The 20,967-nt window shown below is 44.3% G+C and overlaps 1 protein-coding gene across 11 annotated transcripts in view; it reads right to left on the reverse strand.

The window, feature by feature from the left end:
* Window positions 1–557: 557 nt before the first annotated feature.
* EPHA5 (EPH receptor A5) overlaps window positions 558–20,967 on the reverse strand; it is a 211,653-nt gene continuing 191,243 nt past the window's right edge. For 7 of the 11 annotated variants that reach the window (XM_055796937.1, XM_055796936.1, XM_055796933.1 and 4 more), the window contains 4 exons: window positions 19,939–20,088; window positions 15,045–15,238; window positions 11,931–12,086; window positions 558–3,537 (listed from right to left, as the gene is read on the reverse strand). In XM_055796937.1, coding sequence (XP_055652912.1) covers window positions 3,432–3,537; window positions 11,931–12,086; window positions 15,045–15,238; window positions 19,939–20,088 — 606 coding nt within the window. In that variant the 3' untranslated portion in view covers window positions 558–3,431. Of the gene's footprint in view, window positions 3,538–3,561; window positions 8,181–11,926; window positions 12,087–15,044; window positions 15,239–19,938; window positions 20,089–20,967 lie in introns of those variants that run through there. The other 4 variants (XM_055796929.1, XM_055796932.1, XM_055796928.1 and 1 more) reach the window with 2 other exon arrangements.

Below are 20,967 nucleotides of genomic sequence, written 5' to 3' on the forward strand. Positions count from 1 at the left end.
TAGACAAAAAAGAATTTTACCTTCATGTTTTGTTCTTCTTGCTGTTAACATATCGAAAGAATAAATAGAATTTTAAACTGATCTTTTTTTTTTCCTTTTAATTCAGTCTTCCTTTTTTATGCTCAGGTAATTTTCCCAAATGGTAGCTATACAATGAAAGGGGGTCAGTCTACACAAGATGTGCTTGGGGACACTTCCTTCTCCCAAAATGAAAAACTATATTGAAAAGAGCCTTCTCACCTCCCAGATCCTTTGAAATATCTTCCTCACAATTAGCAGCAAAATAGACCAGAAAAAAAGTATTTGTTGGACCAGCTGCAGCAGTAGCAAGCTGGAAAAGCAAAGCACTTGGACTTATCGTAGGCAGGAAATCCACCTACAGCCCTTACAAAGAGCATAACCAGTAAAATATTACTGTCATCTTGTTCTGCTGCACCCCACTACATACGATCATGCCCCAAATACAGAGTACTTGCAGTTCTTGCATGGGAACTGAAAACCTCTGTTGTCTCTGGAATTTGCTTGTGGACATAAAAGCTGTAACTTTTGGACCCTACTTGTGAAAAACACCATCGTATTTTATTTTTAGCTCCAAGACAAAGCCTATTATACAGACATCTGTAACAAGAACAGCTCTTGAAATAAATAGAAGAGGTTATTTATTTATTGGAGGGACTAAGAAGAGGTGCCCTATTTACAAATGCAGTCTGGCTTAAGAACAGTTTGCTTTCCACTAGTTAATTATTTTGAAGGTTATGCCAGCATCTGGTATGCATCCCAGACATACTGCATATGCCTTTAAAACCCCACAAATGGTGTAAAGGGGATTTTGCTGTTAAAAGTCCAGGAAAAGAGACCAAACCCAACTCCTCCTGCAGACCCAACAGGTAAGGAATGAACAGAGATGACAGGCAGAAAATGCTGCATATTTGCTAATACCATCTCTCCCGGTGCGGCCGATGGATGCGGACGGCAACTCAAGGATTCCTCCTGACAAAATGAGTTGTTTCTGTCTTCCTACAGGTTATTTTCCCCAAGTGCTGCAGGCAGGGATGCACAAATAATCCCAAGACTGTTCTGCTGACAGCTCTAATAATCTTATTTATTATATGACAAATCTCTTTTCCGCACCAAAATTGTTATGTCTTGATTCCCCCTTCCTCTTTTGTGGTCCAGTGGCTGCCAAAATGAAACAACAGGATGAGAAATCACACCATCAAGATTTGTCAGACCTCGCTGCAGCTCCTCTCCCTCCCATTTCTCCCGATTCCTAAGAGCTCGGCAGCAACTCACAGAGGAGGAGGAGGCCATTTCAGAACAGGCAAATATTGCCTGAAGAAACCCCCAATGAAAGCAAGCAAAGCCCTGCTGCTAAGAAAAATATAAAATCCATCCAACCCTGTCCAACTAGACCTTCCTCTTTTCTTTAGAAACCGTTCCTTGCATTAAATATCATCCAAAGGCTTCAGGGAAATGGAAGAAAGACCTTTGGAACAGCTGAAGGCGGCATTCAACACCTGCTTCTGCAAGATGTGAAGGACGCAGGCCTCCTTTCAGCTCTGGATGAGCTCCTCGTGCTTGGCTCTGCAGCACCAAGGACGAAGGGAGCTGCAGCAAGTCACTCTGTCGATGTTATCACCAAAGAAGGATGCTACAAGATGCTATTTAACCCCTAAGGAAACAATATATCTAGAGAAACAACAAACACTCGCCTTCTGCTGAGCCATTTTTAAATCCTTATCTTTACCAAAGCCTTCACACAACCTATGAATAACAAATCAACTGTGCTGATTAATCCTATCTACAACAAAAGGAGGAGGGCAGCCACAAACTGTTTCTTGGTGGGATTCCCAGGGGACTGGGTTGTCCTCGGGTCCCTCTGAAAACAGCAGCTCTGAGCTTTAATGGACACAACCAGCTACAACCAAGTGCTGACTCTAGCTGCGCCAGCTCCAGATGAGTGGGACCTTCTCGCCCATGGGATGCCACTGCTGCGACCAGTTGGGCTGGTCTGCTCTTCCCTCCTCTCTGCGCTGCCCCAAGGTGGCCAGCTCCATACCCAGATGAAAATGCCCAGAGAGACAAGCTGGGACAGCACAGTTCCCAAAATAATCCCACCAGCAGCACCACTTGGGGGGAAAGATACTGCAAAATCTCCATGCTGCATGACTGTGGGCTCACCTCCGCACACCAGGACTTAACCTCTGTAATAAGAACATCAAAATGCCTGCCTTCCAGCTAAAACCACCTTGTGGTTTCTCTCCTGGGTGCCAAGGACAGGGGCAGAGGCCACACTGGGTGATGGCTACTGGGCTCAAACACCAGTGTGGAGGCATGTTATCCCATGCTACCTTTGGGCAGGACTCGTACACGCAAAACCCAATGCTGTGTGAGGCCACTGAGAACCAGATGTTTTACTTTTCTTCTGGACATCCCCAGTCTACAGTGGAAAGGGAGGGGCGACATCTTTTATTTAAACAGATTCCTTCTACCTCATACACATAATCAAAACTCCTGAAGGCTTTATATGTTGCTCAAACCAAACAGAAGCAGAAATACAAAGCATGGCAGTAACACAAAAGGGAGACAAAAAGAAGCAAAAGAGGGAGGGACAAAAAGAACAAACCAAGGAAAGAGCCCCAATCTTGTACCTGATGCGTAGCAAACTGTACAGTATATACATCTTAGTCACGTATTATCCTCCCAGAAGAGCAAATGAAAATAACTTGGTAACACAGAGGGAGGAAACAAAAAAAATATACACCCTGTATTGTATTTGCCATGGAGCAAGCAACATGTTTATACACTAGTCTCTATAACTTAATGCTGTGTAACAGCATTTTTTCTTCTTCAAATTTACAAAACAAAGTATCTATTGAGAAATAATCTAATCATATTGCTCTTCAATACACTTCTGTAGACAAGTAAGACTTGAAGTTAAACTTCAGCAAACTGCAGCTTTTGGGAGCCCACGAATGGCTACAAAACTCCTCTGCTCAAGTCAGTCCTTGGAAGTATTACCATGTGCTGCTGCAATTCAGTATATAAAGGTGCTACATATATATATATATATATGTGTGTGTGTGTGTGTATATATATATATATATATATGTCCCATGTGTGCTGGGAAGGCTTGTTGTCGTTGCTGAAGCTTAAGAGACGGGTTAACCCCACATACAGCAGACTCGTTTCCATGTTCCATGCATCTTACATTTACTTCATGAAAATGAGGACACAAATAGGAAGAAAAGGAAAACTTTAGTCAAACACTGCTTTAGAAATGCTGCGGCAGAGGCCAACATCCTTCAGTTATAGAAAGCACTGAATTTCCCTTTTTATCTTTTCCTTTTTTTTTTTAGTCAAAATAAATCTCAGGGCTAGTGTACAAAGTGCAGGATCGACCCACTTGAGGAAGCGACTTTAAAACCAAGTTACAACGGCACCATCCCATTCACCAACTGGACCTTCATCTCCTGAAGGCTGTTCATTATCTTCTTCTGGTGACCAACAAGTGTCACTCCCAGCCGCCTCAAATCCCTGTGGGAGAAAGCAGACGTTGGTTCCAGGGACCTCTCAGGCACATGCCGCCACACACACTACGCGCCGCGCGCACTGACGCTGCTGCCAGCATCTATCTCTTACCATTGGCAGCTCCCAAAGCCAAGCTTAGCTGGCAAGCTTCATTTTCCCCCATTTTTAAAATTTATTTGATTTTTAATGGCTGACAGCATCTCGGAGAGGTGATGGGATTTGACTGAGATCACCTTGCTGGCCAAGGAAAAAAGCTGGACAGCAAAGTGTCAGCATCGCCTTTGGCCATGGACTTTGCTAGGTGTGAAAAGTCCTATTTCCAAGAGAAAAGCAATGTAAGAAAGCCTGCGTTGCACTTTCCTCTTCTCCTGGGAAAGGCTGGTATTTGATCTCAGATACGAGCAGTGAGAAGTGAGGTCAGTCCATGCTTCCTTCCTCTTCGGATGAGGAAAATACAAAGATACACCAACTGCAATCTTAGAGCCAGCTCTTACAGCGAGCTGAAGGGCAAAAGCCTTGAGCATGGCCATCGCCCCAATGACCACCTAAAATCAATGGGAACTGGCAATGCAGCTCCTCTCTGGGCCTTTGCAAATCTTCCCATAAACCCACGTTTCTTATTTTTGGGGATGAATTCTACAAGCCAAAGGCATTTGTGTTGAGTCTGTCTACTGGGCTGCCATTACAGGAAAGCTGCAGAACAAGATAGCTTATGTAAAATGCAGGGTTAGGAGGGAAGATTGTTTTCTCAGAAGCTCAGCTTTCTAAAATTTAGGTGTACAGGCAAAGGTAATCCCCAAGGTTCATGCTGATGGCATGAAAGAGGCACATCCAGTGGACAATTTATCCCATCTAAAGACAGGAGTGGAACAATTTGTCCCCTGGAGAGTGGGACCTTGGGTGATCAGATTCAATGACACATCTACAGCCAGGGTAAGGCTATGGTTACGGCAGAGTATAATTGTAGGGATCTCTTTCTAGGGGGAAAAGTGTTAAGAAATAAAATATAGGAATAAAAGCTTGGAAGAAACATCAAGACAGGTGCATCTGTGTTTCCAACACAAGACACAGAGGCAGTTAGACAAGCAGTTTGACTTAGAGGAGACATGGTGTTTTGTCTGAAGACTTCCACTAGAGAAATATCAGCCCCTCACTTTCTACCTCCACGCTGGACTGAATGAAAGATGTTTTCAAAGTCGGGCTCTACGGTCTTGCCAATACACGTGTGACTCCCAGAGCTGTTGACACCCTTTGTGCAAGTCTTTTAAGAGAAAGCTCTCCACTGAAAGACATCAGGATGTGACCTCCTCGAACACATAGGTGCTTTTTGGAAACTACACTGGCAGGGCGGGCACGTGCAAGGGCTGGGGATCATCAGCAAAACCCAGGATCCCAACCATCACCTGAGACATACTGCAAACCCGGCCTGCAGCTCACAGCACTGCTACGTGCTGGACTGCAGGTGAACACAAGCAATGACCACCAAAGAGCTTTCACACGATGTTGCATGAGCTACCCATGGCAGTGTACCTCTCTTAGCAGCTTCACGTTCTAGATAAAGACTCCTATGCAAATACAACCAACCATCCATGTCCAAAAATTACATAGATGAACATTGCTTTGAATAAAAAGCAATCCTGAGTGAAGGTTGATAAGTTAACACATAAGCTGGTTGAAGCCAAAAACTAGATACGTTGTTCTCCAAGGATTGTCACACTTTCAGCCTTTTGATTTAGGAAATACCAGATTTTCTGCTCCAGACTAAACACTTCATTCATTTTTCAGTGATGCATCTTGCCGATGCATAGGGGAAATCACAATGTAAGGGGCATGGAGCAAGGGAGGTCAATGAGACACATCAGCAATGCTCCTTACCTCGTAAAGAAAAGGCTGCAGCACCTGCAAAAGGTGTCTACCTTCTCAGGGGGACATGCTTTCATTTCTTCCTCCACTGAATTGTGAAACTAGTTCAGCAAGCCATCTTAATAATGAAGGAAATTGTAGTAGTGCTATTGTTACATGCAATTTATTTTATGTACACAGCACAGTTGGAAGTTCACACCAAAGATGAAAAAAACCCAACAAAACCCAAGCCAGTATAGGACCTGATTTTTAAAAGAGCCAGCATCTGCCTTCCCCCTGCTGAGCACTACTCTGCTGGCACTTTTTGAAAATTCAGGTGTTCCCCCCACCCCCACCCCCACCCCCACCCCCAGGTATTTAAAGTGCAAGCTGAGCTCTTTTGAAAATCCAGCACCACATATTTCACAGGTGTATTCTTTCTGATACTCTTGCATGTTATGCAGAAGAAAACAGCCTGAAACTTTGAGAAAGGCATGTACGTCTTGGCATTTCACAGGCAGCTCCACCAGCCCAATAATAAAAAAAAAAAAACTACTCACTACACAGCTTTTTTTTCCCTTATGGGGGGATTAACTCAATATCCTTGAGGAGTGCCTCATTGATTTACAAGTGAGAAAGAAGAAAAAGGAGTTTCTGGTTTCAATCCATTAGCTGCTCACCAGGGGATCCAGTCTATTTTTTTTTTTTTTTTTTTTATATCAAATCCTCAAATGCAGAGCCACCGGCCAAAAGCAGGGGGACTCCTCAGAGAGGGGAAAAAACACTACTGGGGGGTCCTTCACCTGCGCAACAACAGACCAGAAGACAACAGCTCCTGAGCTGCCATATGCTTACCTGCTATAAAATCAGCAGCTTTATTCAAAAGCCACCTTGCAAGTCGCAAAGCCAGGAACAAAACTTTTCACAAACCACCTAGAGAAGGCAGCTTTAATTCCCGTTTTTCAAGCGTTACTTACAGCACGTTGCACGTGCCTGTGCACTCAGTGCTGAAGGACTTAAAGCGGTGTAAGGCAGAAGCCAATTTTAAACAAAATTGAGTGCGCAAACCAGCTGGTTTTGGGACAAAAAAAAAATCAACTTTGTGCCAAAGGGCTGCAATACAACTGTTTTCAAGCTCCACTCCAGAGCTGCCTGGCTCACATTACCGCAGCCAACTGGTAATTTCACTGGGCTCAGCTCTGCAGAGGAGATGCGTATGGGTATCTGCCGGGGCTTTGCAATAGAACTGTGCAATTCCCTGCAAGAAAAGGCACAACTGAGACCCATGGTCAAATGACAGTTGTGATCAGGACCCAGGCTGCACCTTGCCCCGCAAGTGACCTGACCCCCGGCGCTGGGTTTTGTGTGGGTTGCTGCGGCAGCAACATGGGCGCTCCCTGAGGCCACGGACATAACGTGAACCTGTGCGCTGGGGGAGTCTCCCTGCTTCAAAATACTTGATCCTCCTAGCAATGAGACAACTTTTATCTTTGTTTCAGGGAGAACTCTCCCTTTTTCATTTCTCTCCCATTCACATGGGGCTGAAAATAGAAATAGGCAGGAATTTGAATCACTTGCCAACACAGTAGCAAGAAGCTGACCGAAGTTCACCAAAAAGCCGAGGAAATAAAGGGGAAAATTTGTGTCGGCTCATCCCAAACAGCCTGTATACAGCTGCACGCATGCTGCTCTCTTACCACTGCCTTGCACGAAAGCCCAGCTGCAACATGGCAGGGACAACATGGTATCCCCTTCCCTGCAACATCCATTTGCAAGGGTTGAATTCACGGTCTCCACGTTGTAAGAAATATATTTCAAACATTTTATTCACGAACAGAACTACTTATACACCATGGACCAGTCTGTCAAACACAGTGCAGACTAGGACTGGATTGCCACATAATATACAACCCCCTTTATCAGCCAGTTAGTCATGCAAGCAAAAGGGCCAGGTTGCTGAAAGATCTCTGCGGCTGGCAGTTGTCAACCCACCACGGATATTTTGTATTTCATCTCCCACCCAGGCCAGATTTCACCACTCTTCTTCATGTGGTGTAGCTCTACAATTGCCCATGCAGACTGGGACTACTCATGGAGTGAGTTAGTTGTCAGTTTGAATGAGGGGGAAGAAGAAGAACCTCAAAGAAGACGCTAAAGAAAAAAAGGAATCCACTTGCTAGGGACTTAGGCATGAAATGAGGACATTTTAAAAAAAAAATATTTAAGAGTTCATCTGCTCTTATTCATTATTCCTGTCCTACTTGATTATGAGATGAGCATTGGTTTGTTCAGAAGCAGATACAGTATCACAATCTCAGGATTGAGATTTCAGGTTAAGAATAAGCATCTAGAGCAGGTGAACTCTTAAACCATCTTCATCCAGTATAACTTTTAATAAATAATTTATTTTATTTTAGAAAAAAAAATATACAATGCAAAGCAACACAGCACATATTATTACAAATATTCAGACCTCTTCATCTAATAACAAACAACAGGGTGTCCTGAGATTCAGTGAGTACAGATCTTTCAAAAGGTGGAAGTATGTAGTCCACATGGTTAGTAACTGGTCCAGTCAAGGGTCAGACTGAAACTCATGTCATGGATCTATCTATCCTTGAGTATTGTCCTGGTAAAGTTATTCTTGCAGTGGATTGAAAGAGCTCCAGACACACTCAAAGTCACTAGGTGGTCCACAAGTTTAAAGAGCAGGTCTGGTCCACTGGAAAGGTTGCCTTCAAGTCTGATATCCAGTTGGAAAGAGGGGGTGGAGGGTGAGGCTCCACTTTTCACAAGGTGATTCGTCCCTTTGCAAGAATTAGAGCTAAATGTAGAAAATCACTCTTTGTTTGAACACATACATTTTTAGGTCTTTGCTTAAGTAGGCAGAGCTCAGGACTTGGGGTGATATTCACCAGTTTTAGCTTTTTCATCTTTTGCTTTCAGCAATTTGTCACTAATACTACCCTTTTCTGGAATAAATGCATCAAGCCACCAGTTTGAAAGAAGCAGGGCAGTAATCAGGATTTTGCTTTGCATGTTGGCAGGGGATTAAAAAAAGAAGCTGAACATTTACCACCTCAACCAGGTCCTGTAAAGAGGCCACAAAGGTGAGTGCTCACAGTCACCAGTCCTGTCAGCGTTACAGCCAACCCCTACTGCAGCACTAGTAATTGTTTTTTCAGTAGATTTTAGGAATTCTTTACATTCATCATCTTTTTTTCTGCCTTTTCTGGCAGTGATTATCCAGTTCTCCTTTCTCTATCTAATTTTCACATGTGTCCTAATGCAGTTTGAATTCAGGGAAGATCATTTTGGATGGCATTTGAAGGCAACCTCTTAAATTGCAGAGAATGTTTTACTGATGTCATTTGGGGAAAGCAAGCTACTTTCAGATGTTCAGATCATCTTTTCACCCAATCCCCCCAAGTCCCAGCTCTGGAATATACTGAACAGTTGCCTCTTTTAAAAATGACAAGGAATATTTAACCTGAATTCTCCTTTGCAGACTACAAAATGTTTTGTTGTTCTCTTTTACAGGGAGAAAAAATGAAAACCTCCAGAAAACCAACACCCCCAACATATTAACCTTTAAAGAACTTTGCTTGTTCTGGTGTTTATTTACTGGAGAACCCATGAGAGTCTCAGCTAAGCCCACCCAGGAGCCATTTCCCTCCCCTAATTTGTTGATTTTAAGGGCAATCTGCCAGTTTATATCAGCCTGAGCATGTGGTTCAGGTCTTCAACACGGGACAACTTTCCTCTTAAGCCACTATGATGATCTCTCCTTTCTTAATAGCTGAGAATCCAGTCTTTTGTCTTTTTTTTACTTTATTTAAGAGGGATGAGAGAGGTCTTGATCTGGATGGCTGGATGGCTTATTAAATGAACCTTTCACAGCTTTCCCAACAATAGACCCAAGTGGGGTCAAACCTTCTTGCTAAGTCACCACCGCAATGCACAGGTGCACGGGCTGAGCTGCTGAAGAACCAAGCCTGACTCACACAAGCATCTCTGTTCAAGGCAGCTGGGGGAGGAATTCATTTGCTGGCACGGATAACTGACTAGCTGGAGTTAGTTTCAACCTTTTTTCAGTTTCAATTGAAATACCAGATGGATTTATGAAATGTCTCCTTTAGGCTTAAAAAAAAAACGAATCCAGAAGCTCCCTAGGCTCCCAGGCATCAGCTCCTCTGCACTGCTTTACTGCTGTAAAAGCCTGGAAGAAAGCTGAAGCAGCTCAGACATGTTGTCTCCACTGGGGTCAGTAAAGGACCAGAGCAGGGTGGCATATGTGCTATACAGAAGACACTGGGACCTGGTGGAGGGGGCCTTAGAGGTGGTTTGCAGGTGGTGAGGGTCAGAGCATCTCTGGTAGCTATAACCTTACTTAAGGACTTTTAAACCAACTCGCTTTCTGGCTAGAATGGTACAGATAATGGATTTCTTGGTTCACTGCCAACTGGAAAAAAAACCCACCATTTTGAAGTACTTTTGGAGTAGCCTGAAAAGATTCTGGGGATACTTTTGAAATGTCTGGAATACCAAAGAGTAAATACAGGGAAGTATTTACATTTTAAAGTCAAATTAAGGAGATAATTTCACAATCTGAAATGTTGCACTCAAGAAAATGGGACGTTAGGAATAGTTTTGTCAGCGGGACTAAGACTGTGTCAGCACAGAGGGACGCTAAGACTGTTTAAAGCTACAAGAGCAAGTGAACTTCTAATTTACTGTCAAAAATTACCATTAATTTGGGCTCAAAATCAATGTTTTCTCTGACACAAACCACAGCATTTTACTTCCAAGTACTTCTTTTAGAGCTCTTGAAATTGCATAAAATCCTAATGAGGAACAAACTGGAAGCTTTTGTGAAACCCTGTTTTCTTCCTTGATATAACTAATTCAGCCAAACAGCAACAAGGCTGTGATACATTTTAGACAACCTGCATTTTCAACTGGAAAATGGTTTGGTTTGGTTATAGGACTGAGGTGACACAGTAGAAGGGAACGCTCCAGCATTTACCTTTTCTCTTAAATTACTGCCTTACACTATTCCTCCTCTTCCCACTCACCCTCTGTCTAGGTCTTCCTGATGTATGGACTCTGACCACCCTGGGGATGGACCTCTTCCTTGGTCAATGTTTGTAGACCACCAGTCTAAATGGAGCTGTGAAGCCTGGTGTTTCTGGGCGCTGCCATATCAGATGAGCAGGTAAGGAACCGTGGAGTCTTCAAAAGCCAAAGTAACATGGCACGTAATTGCAGGACTAGGCTGGGAAACTCCATATAAGAGTCTCAGGCACCCAAAAAAGGATCTATGCAGAAATCCATGCACCTTGACTCCCTAGACAGTTGCTAATCTCTAGCTCGGGGTTTTAATCTGAATCTCTGAGGACAGAGTGAATGAGTTCAGGTGTAAGGGACAAATACTGGTGATGTGAGTGGAACAAATAAAACCCGAGTAAGAACAGATACGGTCCTGCCCTCCCTCTCTGCATGTAACACAAAACTGAACTCCATGGAGATGTTACCGACTTGTATCATGCGCAAGGGCCCCCTACCCTGTAGGGTGAACTCCACAGCAAGCCCTACGGCACACAGGATAAATGCTGTGGTCCTTGGGGTGTGGGGATTTTTCTTCTTTTAGTCCTAAACAACAGCAATGATTCTGTATGTGCATTGGCAATCTGCACGTGGTCAGAGGAGCCACAACCTTCTCCAAAGTGGCATGGAGCATAATCCTTCCCATTCTGCCTTAACGCCTGCAGTAAACTAAGCTCAATTTAACCCAGATAGAAAGGCAGGCTCTGGGGCGGGTTTGAGTAAGCGGCATGAGGAAAGTACAGACATAATTATGCAAGCAAGGCAGGCAATTAAAGGTGGAGCATAACAAATCAGCAGCCCTGAGGCATTTACAAAGTCATTTGAATGCTGTCACCCCAACCGCAGTCATACCTACGTGCAAAAACCAAGGGCACACTAAGAAGGAAAAGTCTTGGCCAGGGACCCTGTCCCCTACAGCTGTGGGTTTCCCGATGCTCTTCTGTTGTCATTGTCTGTATCTGTGCCTATTTCTGTTAGTGCTGAATACTATTTCTGTGCCTTACTGGGCTTGACTGTCCACTTGGTTATGTCCAGATGAACTGTGAAACCAGCTAATCCAGTGTAAAGACAGTATACTTCAGTAGTGACTCTAGCTCCTATACATTTACGAGTAGGGTGGGTTTTTTTATTTGTTGGTAACCCCAAATAATCAGCTTCTATTATGTTGAGAGGATGGCCTGGCAATTATTCGAACTCAAGCATTAATTTCTGTGAGCAAAGGAGCCAAAGTACTGGCTGCAGTGACCGTAAGTTTTACTCCTGCCTGCATTTGTTATCATCAATACAGATGCTAAAAGAGAAAGTGCTGACTGCAAACAAAGGGTAAGAGTTTCCCTTTCTGCAGCCTCATCCCTGTGTATTTTTTAATTGTTTGTCTGTCCCTTGGCTGCCCACCACTTCCCCCTGCCCCCCCATTCCAACAAACAAAAACGATCTGGGCAACTACTCACTCTAGGGTCACCTGAGCCACAGCATCCATCGAACTGTATCCATTTTCCATGAAGATCTCCGTGTATCGGCCCATTTTGATGGCTTCCAGCCACTCACCTACCGACCTGTAGGCACCGCTCCCAACTGGACTGTGCTCTACCAACAGATTTGATACTCTAAAGGCAAGCAAAAACAAAGCAGCAAACAGAATCAGTATCGAGATGTACCCAACGTGACTCAGTTGCTTGCATTTTTATACAGTAAAGATGACTCTTTCGTTGCATTTTCAGTGATTGCTGCAGCCTAAATCCTGCCAGCAGGCTCGATACGCAGTGTATCAAACATATCACTTCACCTGTGACTTCACCCACGTTTGAGTTACCTCCTGCCACTTCTTGTTCTCACTGCAAGCAGAGAGAGGAGAGGATGAGCATCCACCCTGCCACCTCTCACCCACAAGCAGGCTCCTTTTCTATCACGCTCCCTGGTCACTCTTCAAAGTCTTCGGTTTCACTCTTCCCGCTCTGTTTTCCTCCTCCTCCTCCTGTAAAGCTCATAATTAACTTAAGACAGCCCAGAGCCTGGAAGCCGAAACCCAAATTACGTTTCCCAGCAGTGGCCATCAATGGCAGGCTGCTGTCAACACTTCGGGGGCTGCTCCCGCAGGGGGATTTTGGATGTGGGCAGCATCTGGCGAGCCCTGCAGGGAGCAGCAATGCTCCAACCACGCTCCAGACCTGAAAGCAGAGGCAGACTCCTGCTCCTGCACCCTCACTCAAGACCTCACCGTGGCAACTGCTACCTGCTCGGTTATGCCGTACACGGAAGAAGCAATGCGGGCAAATAATAACCCTTCACCACAGCAGAAACAGAGATACAGTACCTGGCACAAGTGACCCGTGCTATGTACAGGTCCACCACACTACTAATGATGCGCAGAGAGCAAAGGGAGCTTGTCCAAGGTCAGCCAGGAAAGAAACTACATTTGTCCCCTGCTTTTGTAAAGCAGGATACAGCTAACGTAAGTCTTGCATAAAAATTATTACCTACAGGTAAAAAAAAAAAGTTTTTTGGGGTCAAGCCTCTTGATGGTGAGGATTACACTTAAAAGACTTTCAACTGGAAGGAGAGCTGGGATATTATATTACTATAGCACTTCAGGAATCTTTATATACTTTATGAGCACATTAGTATTATTTGTTTATTTAATAGCAATGCTGAAAGGTCCAATAAAAAGTGAATACTTGCAGTACCAAGAACATAATGGCTTCCCATAACATTTTATACACATGAGGAATTCAAAACTCCTAAGTAATCATAATGAGAAGTGGATTTTCTTCACTAATGTCAGGAGGTACCTACTGATATGCACACGCAGTAATGTAGAGAGTGACTTCCTTCCTTATTTGCATTAATGAGAATTTCCATAAAGAATACATTACATATATAAAAAAATCCTTTACAGCTGCTGTATGTTGAAATTATGATTCATTTGGAATTACTATGGTGCAGGCACAGCAATCTATGACTATAGAAACACAGACCCAAAACCTGGCTGTTCAGGTGCTCCATTCACATTGAAAATACCCACAGCAGCTTTAAAAAGGAAAGGTCTGAAATTGCATGGACCTGTTCATAGAATAAAACACCAGCAAAGTGCTTAGCAACTCTAGGAAATGGTTTGCTGCTTATTTTCCTCTTTTCTAACGTAACAGTTTGGTGTAAGAGTGCATGAACCACTGCATAACAGGCCTGGAAAAGAACTGTTCTGAACTGAAAATAAAAGAGAAACATCACATATTTCATGCTATCATAAACCTTTTCCTGCAGGTTTGCTGGGATTGACATTACATCTAATTGCTAATAAGAGCGATTTCTTCTTCAGATGGTAAATGATGCATGTAAAATAGCCTGAGGAATCAGATCTAGCTTGTAATTAAAAATTAACAGAGATTTGGTGTTTCTTCTTTTTCAGTGCGTGAGATGCCATGCGCGGGGTAGTGCCAGCATGGGGATGTCAGGTCCAGCTGCAACAGGCAAGACTCACCACATGCAGCTGTGCAAGACTCACTCGGAAGGTGTGGAGACAGATGGGTCTAAGTTCAGAACAGTGCATCTGCTTTGGTCCACACCACCAGTCTAACCTCATCTTACATCCCTCTCATTCCTGGCCAAGGAAAATGACGTGTCTTTTTTTTTTTTTTTTTCCTCTGAGAATAAGCTTTTCTGAAGGGCCTCTTCCCGTGTTAATCAGGGAAGCTCCACTGCCATCAGTGAATGATTTATATTCATCACTCCTTCACGACCTTGCAAGGGACTGAGTGATTAGCAACACAGATGGCTCAGAAGTAATACTTGTGTGCTTATAGCTAAAAAAGAAAAATTGTCTCCAATACTCCAGTATATTGGAGATCCCAGTACTAAAACGCACTAAAAAATATTAATCTCTTTTTCCCTAAGTGCAGCTTTATTTCTTGACCATATTTACCTTACTTGTAGCCATGCAGCTATTCAGATTCATGCTTAATTGCACACCAGCTGCTCGATTCACTTAATGTTGTTTTAGCAAATGTTTTGTGTACAGCTCTTTGGGAACCACAGAGATCCTCTCGCGATTACCAAGACTGTCAGAACTGGTGGTGGTGGCTAGCAAACATGGGAACAACTGTGGGAGGGTTCTCTTGGACACCGTGAGCTTTGCACATCCTAAGAGATTCCCCAAGAGATGCTCTTCATTTGTATTACCAAGATAAAGTCAACAAGCAGGTATTTAGAGCAGCATTTACTACCTGCTTCATGCACTTAAGTCCTGCCCTCTCTAACCTTGGGGTAAAGCACAGGTAGCTTTATCATAGATCTATAAATACCACTGAAACTCCCATTTCTGAAAGGCAGGCACAATAATTTTCTTTGTGGCAGCAGAACTACATTTACAGAGTAACTGAATTGCTCACATACCGGCCAACTTTAACAGAAAAAGCTGATTTGGGAAAACTCCCCTGGATATAATGAAGCTGGAGAAACATCCACCCATGAACAAGTGTGGGATAAACAGTAAGTGGTAATTCAACCCAGAGGTGGGTTATTCAGACAAGGATCTTGCTTTGAGACATGGCTTTGGCCTCAGTTTGTACCTGCTCGATGCATTAACCAACGTCTTCAAGCTGCTTGGGTTACGGATGAGCTTGTCCAACATGCTGACAATTTCGTCAAACTTGGGCCTGCTGTTGCGGTCCTTCTGCCAACAGTCGAGCATTAACTGGTAGAGAGCAGCAGGGCAGTCCATGGGACTTGGCAGGCGGTAGCCTTCCTCCACAGCTTTGATCACCTATGGGAGACAAAACATGAGGCTGATGGGTTGCTTTTTTTCCTTTCACCTTTTTCCCAAATGCAAATTAACTTAGAGAACTTTGGGACCAGCAATATACTTACAAAAAATCCCACTGCCCCCTAACTCTGCACACCCAGAGGCAAACCCAGTAAATGCCACTATCTTTCAGATCTTCTACAGGATGGGTTGAAGAACTTAATTTTTGGTCACTGCAAAACGAATCTAGAAAGCCAAGGCAGTGCTACAACCAGGGGGCCACACTGTCAGGCCGCATTTGTTCAAAGCTCAGCCAAGGTCCGTACATTATATACGAAGAAACTCCCGGAGCCTATCTTAAGTCCACAGAAAGCATCCTACCAGGCTTTCTGGCATCTTCTTGGAGCACAGTGATTTTGTTTATTCAGACGTTGGCTTCTTTTTAAATGAAAAGGCATGTGCTAGACCACAAATTTGTATTACAGTAATAAAAGTCTGACTGTATTTCAAAAGAGACTTTGAATGCTAATTGATGGATGGATTCAAGGCAGAAGCAGAACAACCATCTCATATATCATTCAGTGCTGTCTGGGTCTAGTCGTTTCTTAGTGTGGCCACATTTTTGCCAGGAATTTAAAATGTCACCCCAAGAGTATGTAAATTAAAACCAGGAGAGGGTTGTTGCACTGATTTAAAATACTAACCATCTATGATTCTGTATCTAAAACAAGTGGTATGTACATGCGCTGCCTGCCCTCTCGAAAAGCAGAAATTAATAAATGAGGGCAGAACTGAAGTAACTTGTTTTCCCAGGTTTAGGATAAGTGTACAGCAGGGCTCCAAGGCCAGCAGTTCCCATTTTGAACCATTACAATTTTCAGGAGAATGAGCTTGTGTTTCAAGCCACAAGGGCCTGTGACCAAGCCAAGAGAATCTCAGCAGCCCATCTTCACACCCTCTACTACCAAGACTCCTTGACCAAAAGGAGCTGGAAGCAGCTCTTTGCTGTGTGGAAAACCACAGGACCCCACTGTTGGATTCCAACGACTACCTCAGATGTCATTCATTTAGGCACTGTCTCACAATTTGAAAACATCCTGTATTTAAAAAGAAAAGTCTGTGGTTAGCATGGAAGTTATTTTCTTGATCTTTAGTCCCTATATGAGCAGTACAGGAAGAGTCATGTCAGGCTGGCATTGCATTTCAGAAGGCTGTGAAATCCAGGACCGCATGGATCGCTTTCAAATCATCCTCCACCACAGGGCTTTTTGCCAAGTGGAAGAGTCCCAGGAATGAGCCAGACTGGCTGGGCAGCAGTAGCGGGAATCTCAAACTCCCTAAGGATGTACACAGTAGAAAAGAAGTTGGGCAAGGATTTGTAATCCTCTCCAGTGGTAGCCAGCATGTCTGAAGATGTGGCCCACAAGATCTGCAGTCCTTTTCTGTCCATCTAAGATTTCATCTGTCAGTGCAGCAGTTGCACCACTCTCCACCCAACCCGTGCTTGCGAAGAAATCTCTTCTGGGGCCTGGCTTTTGCTCACAGCATCAAAAAACAGCCCCACCCCGCTACGCTCTATGCTATCTGTGCTGTCCGTTCTACACATCATGCTTTTCAGCTGATCCCTGCTAACAAATTTGCAGCTGCCCTATTAAAAAAGCCTCAGTGTGGCACAGCCACAAGAACGTTATTTGCTGTGTCCATGTCTGTATTTATAACAACAACGGATCATCCTCCAGCTGTAGCAGAAAGAAAATAGTAGCAAGACGGGGAGCAGACCATCTGGCAACAGCTCAGAATATCTGAACTACATCTGCAATGGGGTTACGCATGTTTGATATTCCTGGCAGTAACATCACAATCAATAGCGTTAACTCAATTTACAGGATGTCATTCGTTCTGGCGATACAATGTAAATGGTATCAGAATACTGCGAGGAGCTAGGATGCTGAAATACACTCTTGCATCTGAAGGTGCCTTAGGGGTCTGGCTGTAAGAGGAGCAAAAGGATGAAACAATGAAGACAGAGTACTTGTAGCAACCACAGTATTTAGAAAGTAAGAAAATGGCACATTTGCTGTTCCATTCATTGGTGCGTACTGCTTTGTAAGACTTGAAGAGTTAAAACTTGCACCTATAAGGAGGCATTTTTGTCCCTGTTCCTTTTCCGGACAAACACAACTCATGTGTGGATCGGGTTAACTGAACTGGATGTTTGGGAAAGGATGATTTAGGATAGTCTATTCCAGTAAACCAAACCAACATTTTTAGCTCTAACATTTTTAGTTTTCATAAAATCACCAGTCTGAAGGCTAAAAAGCAGCCACTGTGACCATTTAGCTTAGCAACCTGTGTAACACAGGCCACAAAATTCCTCTCAACAATTCCTGCACCAAAGCCTTATCTTGTGGTTGAGTCAAAGCGTATTTTTAGAAGGCTGCCCAGAAATCAGCACTACTTTAAAATGTGGTTTGTAGCTTTTGCAGTTACAATGCTGCCTGCCCTATGGCACTACCTCCTTAACGCAATCTGGCTGTAACATGGTGAGAAACATTTTGCTCATCACCGACTGTGCCTGTGAATGATGTGCTTTAATTACATGCCATGCAACAAGCAGCTCTTGTTCAATGGAGTCCAAAATTCATGTAAGCAGAGCCCCCTGGTCCTCTGCATAAAAGCCAATGCTGTACCTAACACCACTGATTCTTCTGCCAACACAAGCAAAGGAGGAAAGAAGAAGAGGAAGCCTTCAAAAGACAAAGACAGAAGGCATAAATCACATGAGAAACATGCCACAGCACTGAATGAAGTTTCCTAGGCCACCACCATCCAGGCACTTGCCAACTGCACATAGGCAGAGAGGTAACCCAAGCAAAGCCTGAGCAGGAACTGATGCTCATGAACATCTCACCAGTCCTCTGCTTTCTGCTGCTAAAGAAACCAGTCCCCCATCTGCTTCTTCTCAGGCAAGTGTGAAATTCACTCTGTTCCCCACAATGCATACAAGCATTTGGGCTTTTCAGAACGGTTCTGCAAAGTGTGGATGTTCATAACATTATGATCCAGACAAGGGACTCTCCTGGCCATGGAGTGTTATTTCACTGGCACCAGCCTGAATCTTAGCCTGGCATTTACTGAACAACATCTGGGCTATGCCAATGCATCAGCATTGGAGACAGTTACAGTTCTCAGCGTGACCAAAAAAGCTTGACCCTCAATTGCTGCATTTTCTACACAGGCTATGGAAGAAAGTCTTCGTATTTGATTGAGACAAATCCCTGCGTAGATACATGCTGCTTTACCAAACTCCCTGCAAAAGTGACAGCCTCAGCAACGCAGAAGCGGTGGGGTGTTCATGCCAAACAATGCACTCGTCCCCCTGGCAAGAAGCACAGTGTGACCGTCTCAAAGGTACCATGCATTTCCACACCTGGACTTGAAGCAAGATGAGACAGCAGCTCAGTGTGACAGGTAGCAACACCCACTGATGGCAAAGGCCCACAGACAAAACACAAGGGAAACAATGCTCAGCCAGAGCCTCTTCTGCCAGCAAAACAGCAGAAAGCCATGGGGACAGGGATGCTTCTCAAAAAAGAAAAAATGGATGAAACATCAGGTGGTGTGACCAGAGGAAATCCATGGTGGAGAAAGGACCTGCTTGCTTTGCCCAGCCGGCAGCAGCATCTCTGCAGGTGGCAGGGCTGCAGAGATGAAGTGGGAGGGATAAGGAATGACTCTGCCAGACACAGAGTGGTGCGGTTTCCCTCCCATCACAGAGCTGCGCTGGGGGCCCTGCATGCCTCATGCTGACCCCGACCTCATGCATTAGCTGGCATCCTCAGAGACCTCCGCACATCATGGTTCTTAGAGATGTGAAGAGGAAGGAGTGGCCTAGAAAATCCAGCAACCCCAGGCTTAATTTTTTTTAGCCTTAGACAAGGACAGATGTTTATGGTGAGCTCAGAGTAGGAGGTAGCCCCACAATAGGATCAAGAGATCCTTACACAGGCTAAGATCAGAGCTGCAGTCAGGAGGAAGAGTGTCCCCAAGCATCTCCTTGTTTGGAGATGCTTCAGAGGGTGGCCTTGAGGTCAGAGGCTCAAGGGGGCACTGGGGCCCAGAAGCAAGGGAACCCAACTTGAAAGGTGCTGTACAAACAAACCACGAGAGCTTACATTAGCACAGACTTACATGATGCTCACAACAGGAGCAAAACTACGCTCTTGAGATCAGCAGTGCAAAGGCAACTGAGATGCAGCTCTCTAGACTGCCATCACTAGATCAAATCACCCAGCTTTTGTGCAGGGAAACAAAGCTCTTACCATGACTCTCTTGAGTTTCTGCTTTACGTGGCAGCAGGGGTTTGAACACACAATTGAAATGCTGCCAGTTTATCAGCATATATCCCCTGGCAGACCTTTGTCATTAAGCAGAGAAGGGACAGGCTACAGCTCTAACAGCATTAGTGAAGCTCCAGTGGTCTGCTGGGGGAAGCAGGCTTGCCTCTGTGCAGACACATTTCTCTCTGTGCACAGTCTGTTCTGGGCTGCTGCTGCAAAAAAAAGAGCATCAAACAGGAGGATCATTTTTGTCTGGCATGGGGGAGCAAAGCCGTTTTTACAGCAGTTATCCTCCTCTTGTCCCCATCCTGCCTCTCTGATTGCAGAATGAACACTGAGCCCTCAAAGTCCCAACGCGCAGCACCTCCTGCAAACGCTTACATCTTGGTTTGTCATTTCCCAGTAAGGCCTCTCGCCGTAGGACATCACTTCCCACATCACGATGCCATAGCTCCAGACATCACTGGCTGATGTGAATTTGCGGAAGGCAATCGCTTCAGGTGCTGTCCATCGGATGGGGATCTTCCCTCCCTAGAAGGAAAAGAAAAGGAAAAAAATCCCCCAAAACCAGATTGCAGAGGGCAGAGAACATGCAAAAGAGGACAAAACAGACCTTCTTAGAGCACTGAGGGATGTTATTTTCTCTCTGGAAAGAGACATCGAATTTTAAAGTAAATCTGTTTGACAGCATGGGGCCCCTTTCCACATTATCTCAGCCCATAAGCATTTGTAGGCTGCCTGCTAATTGGCTGTCCTGAAGGTTTGCTGTTTGAATGCTGTTTGAATGCTGGGACATGTATAGGATCAACATCTCAATTATGTTGCACGGGTTGGTAGGGGAATACGGTTCCTCCATTTCTGAGAGCGAGCGGGGGAGGAACAGACAGCTCTGCAACTGAGGAAGACTTTGATCTAATGAGGGTTTCATGCAAATTGCTGTGGAAGTAATGCCCTCTTTTTCTTTTTTTTTTTTTTAATGTGGTCCCAGATCCTGCAGGGAGATCTGCATAACAGGCACAGACGTCTGTGTGTGCAACGACCAGCCTGCTTGGCCTCTGCTGTGGGACTGAAAATGATGCCACAGCTGTCAAATGTGCTTTGCTGTTTCCTTTTCCCCTTTCTACCATTTAAGAAATCTAACTTCAGACCAGCTCTGAGAAGGAAGAGGGGAGGGAAAGGGGAGCTTGGATTAAGGAATACTTTTCTCATTGGGTTTAAAGAGTTGTCTCCCTTGATTTATATCAGAATGTATTTTACTGTGAAGTCCCTTCCTCTCAGCATTGAGCTAAATATTGGAAGGTCTCCCTGAATGCCCCCTAACAGTGTTTGTTATTGGAAAAAGGCAGAATTTGGAACACGTTTTCAAAGCAAATTCTAAAAAGTCCCTTCTTCCAATAATTATTTATTCAC

The sequence above is a fragment of the Falco peregrinus genome, chromosome 2 (assembly GCF_023634155.1).
Source record: "Falco peregrinus isolate bFalPer1 chromosome 2, bFalPer1.pri, whole genome shotgun sequence".
Taxonomy (NCBI): Eukaryota; Metazoa; Chordata; class Aves; order Falconiformes; family Falconidae; genus Falco; species Falco peregrinus.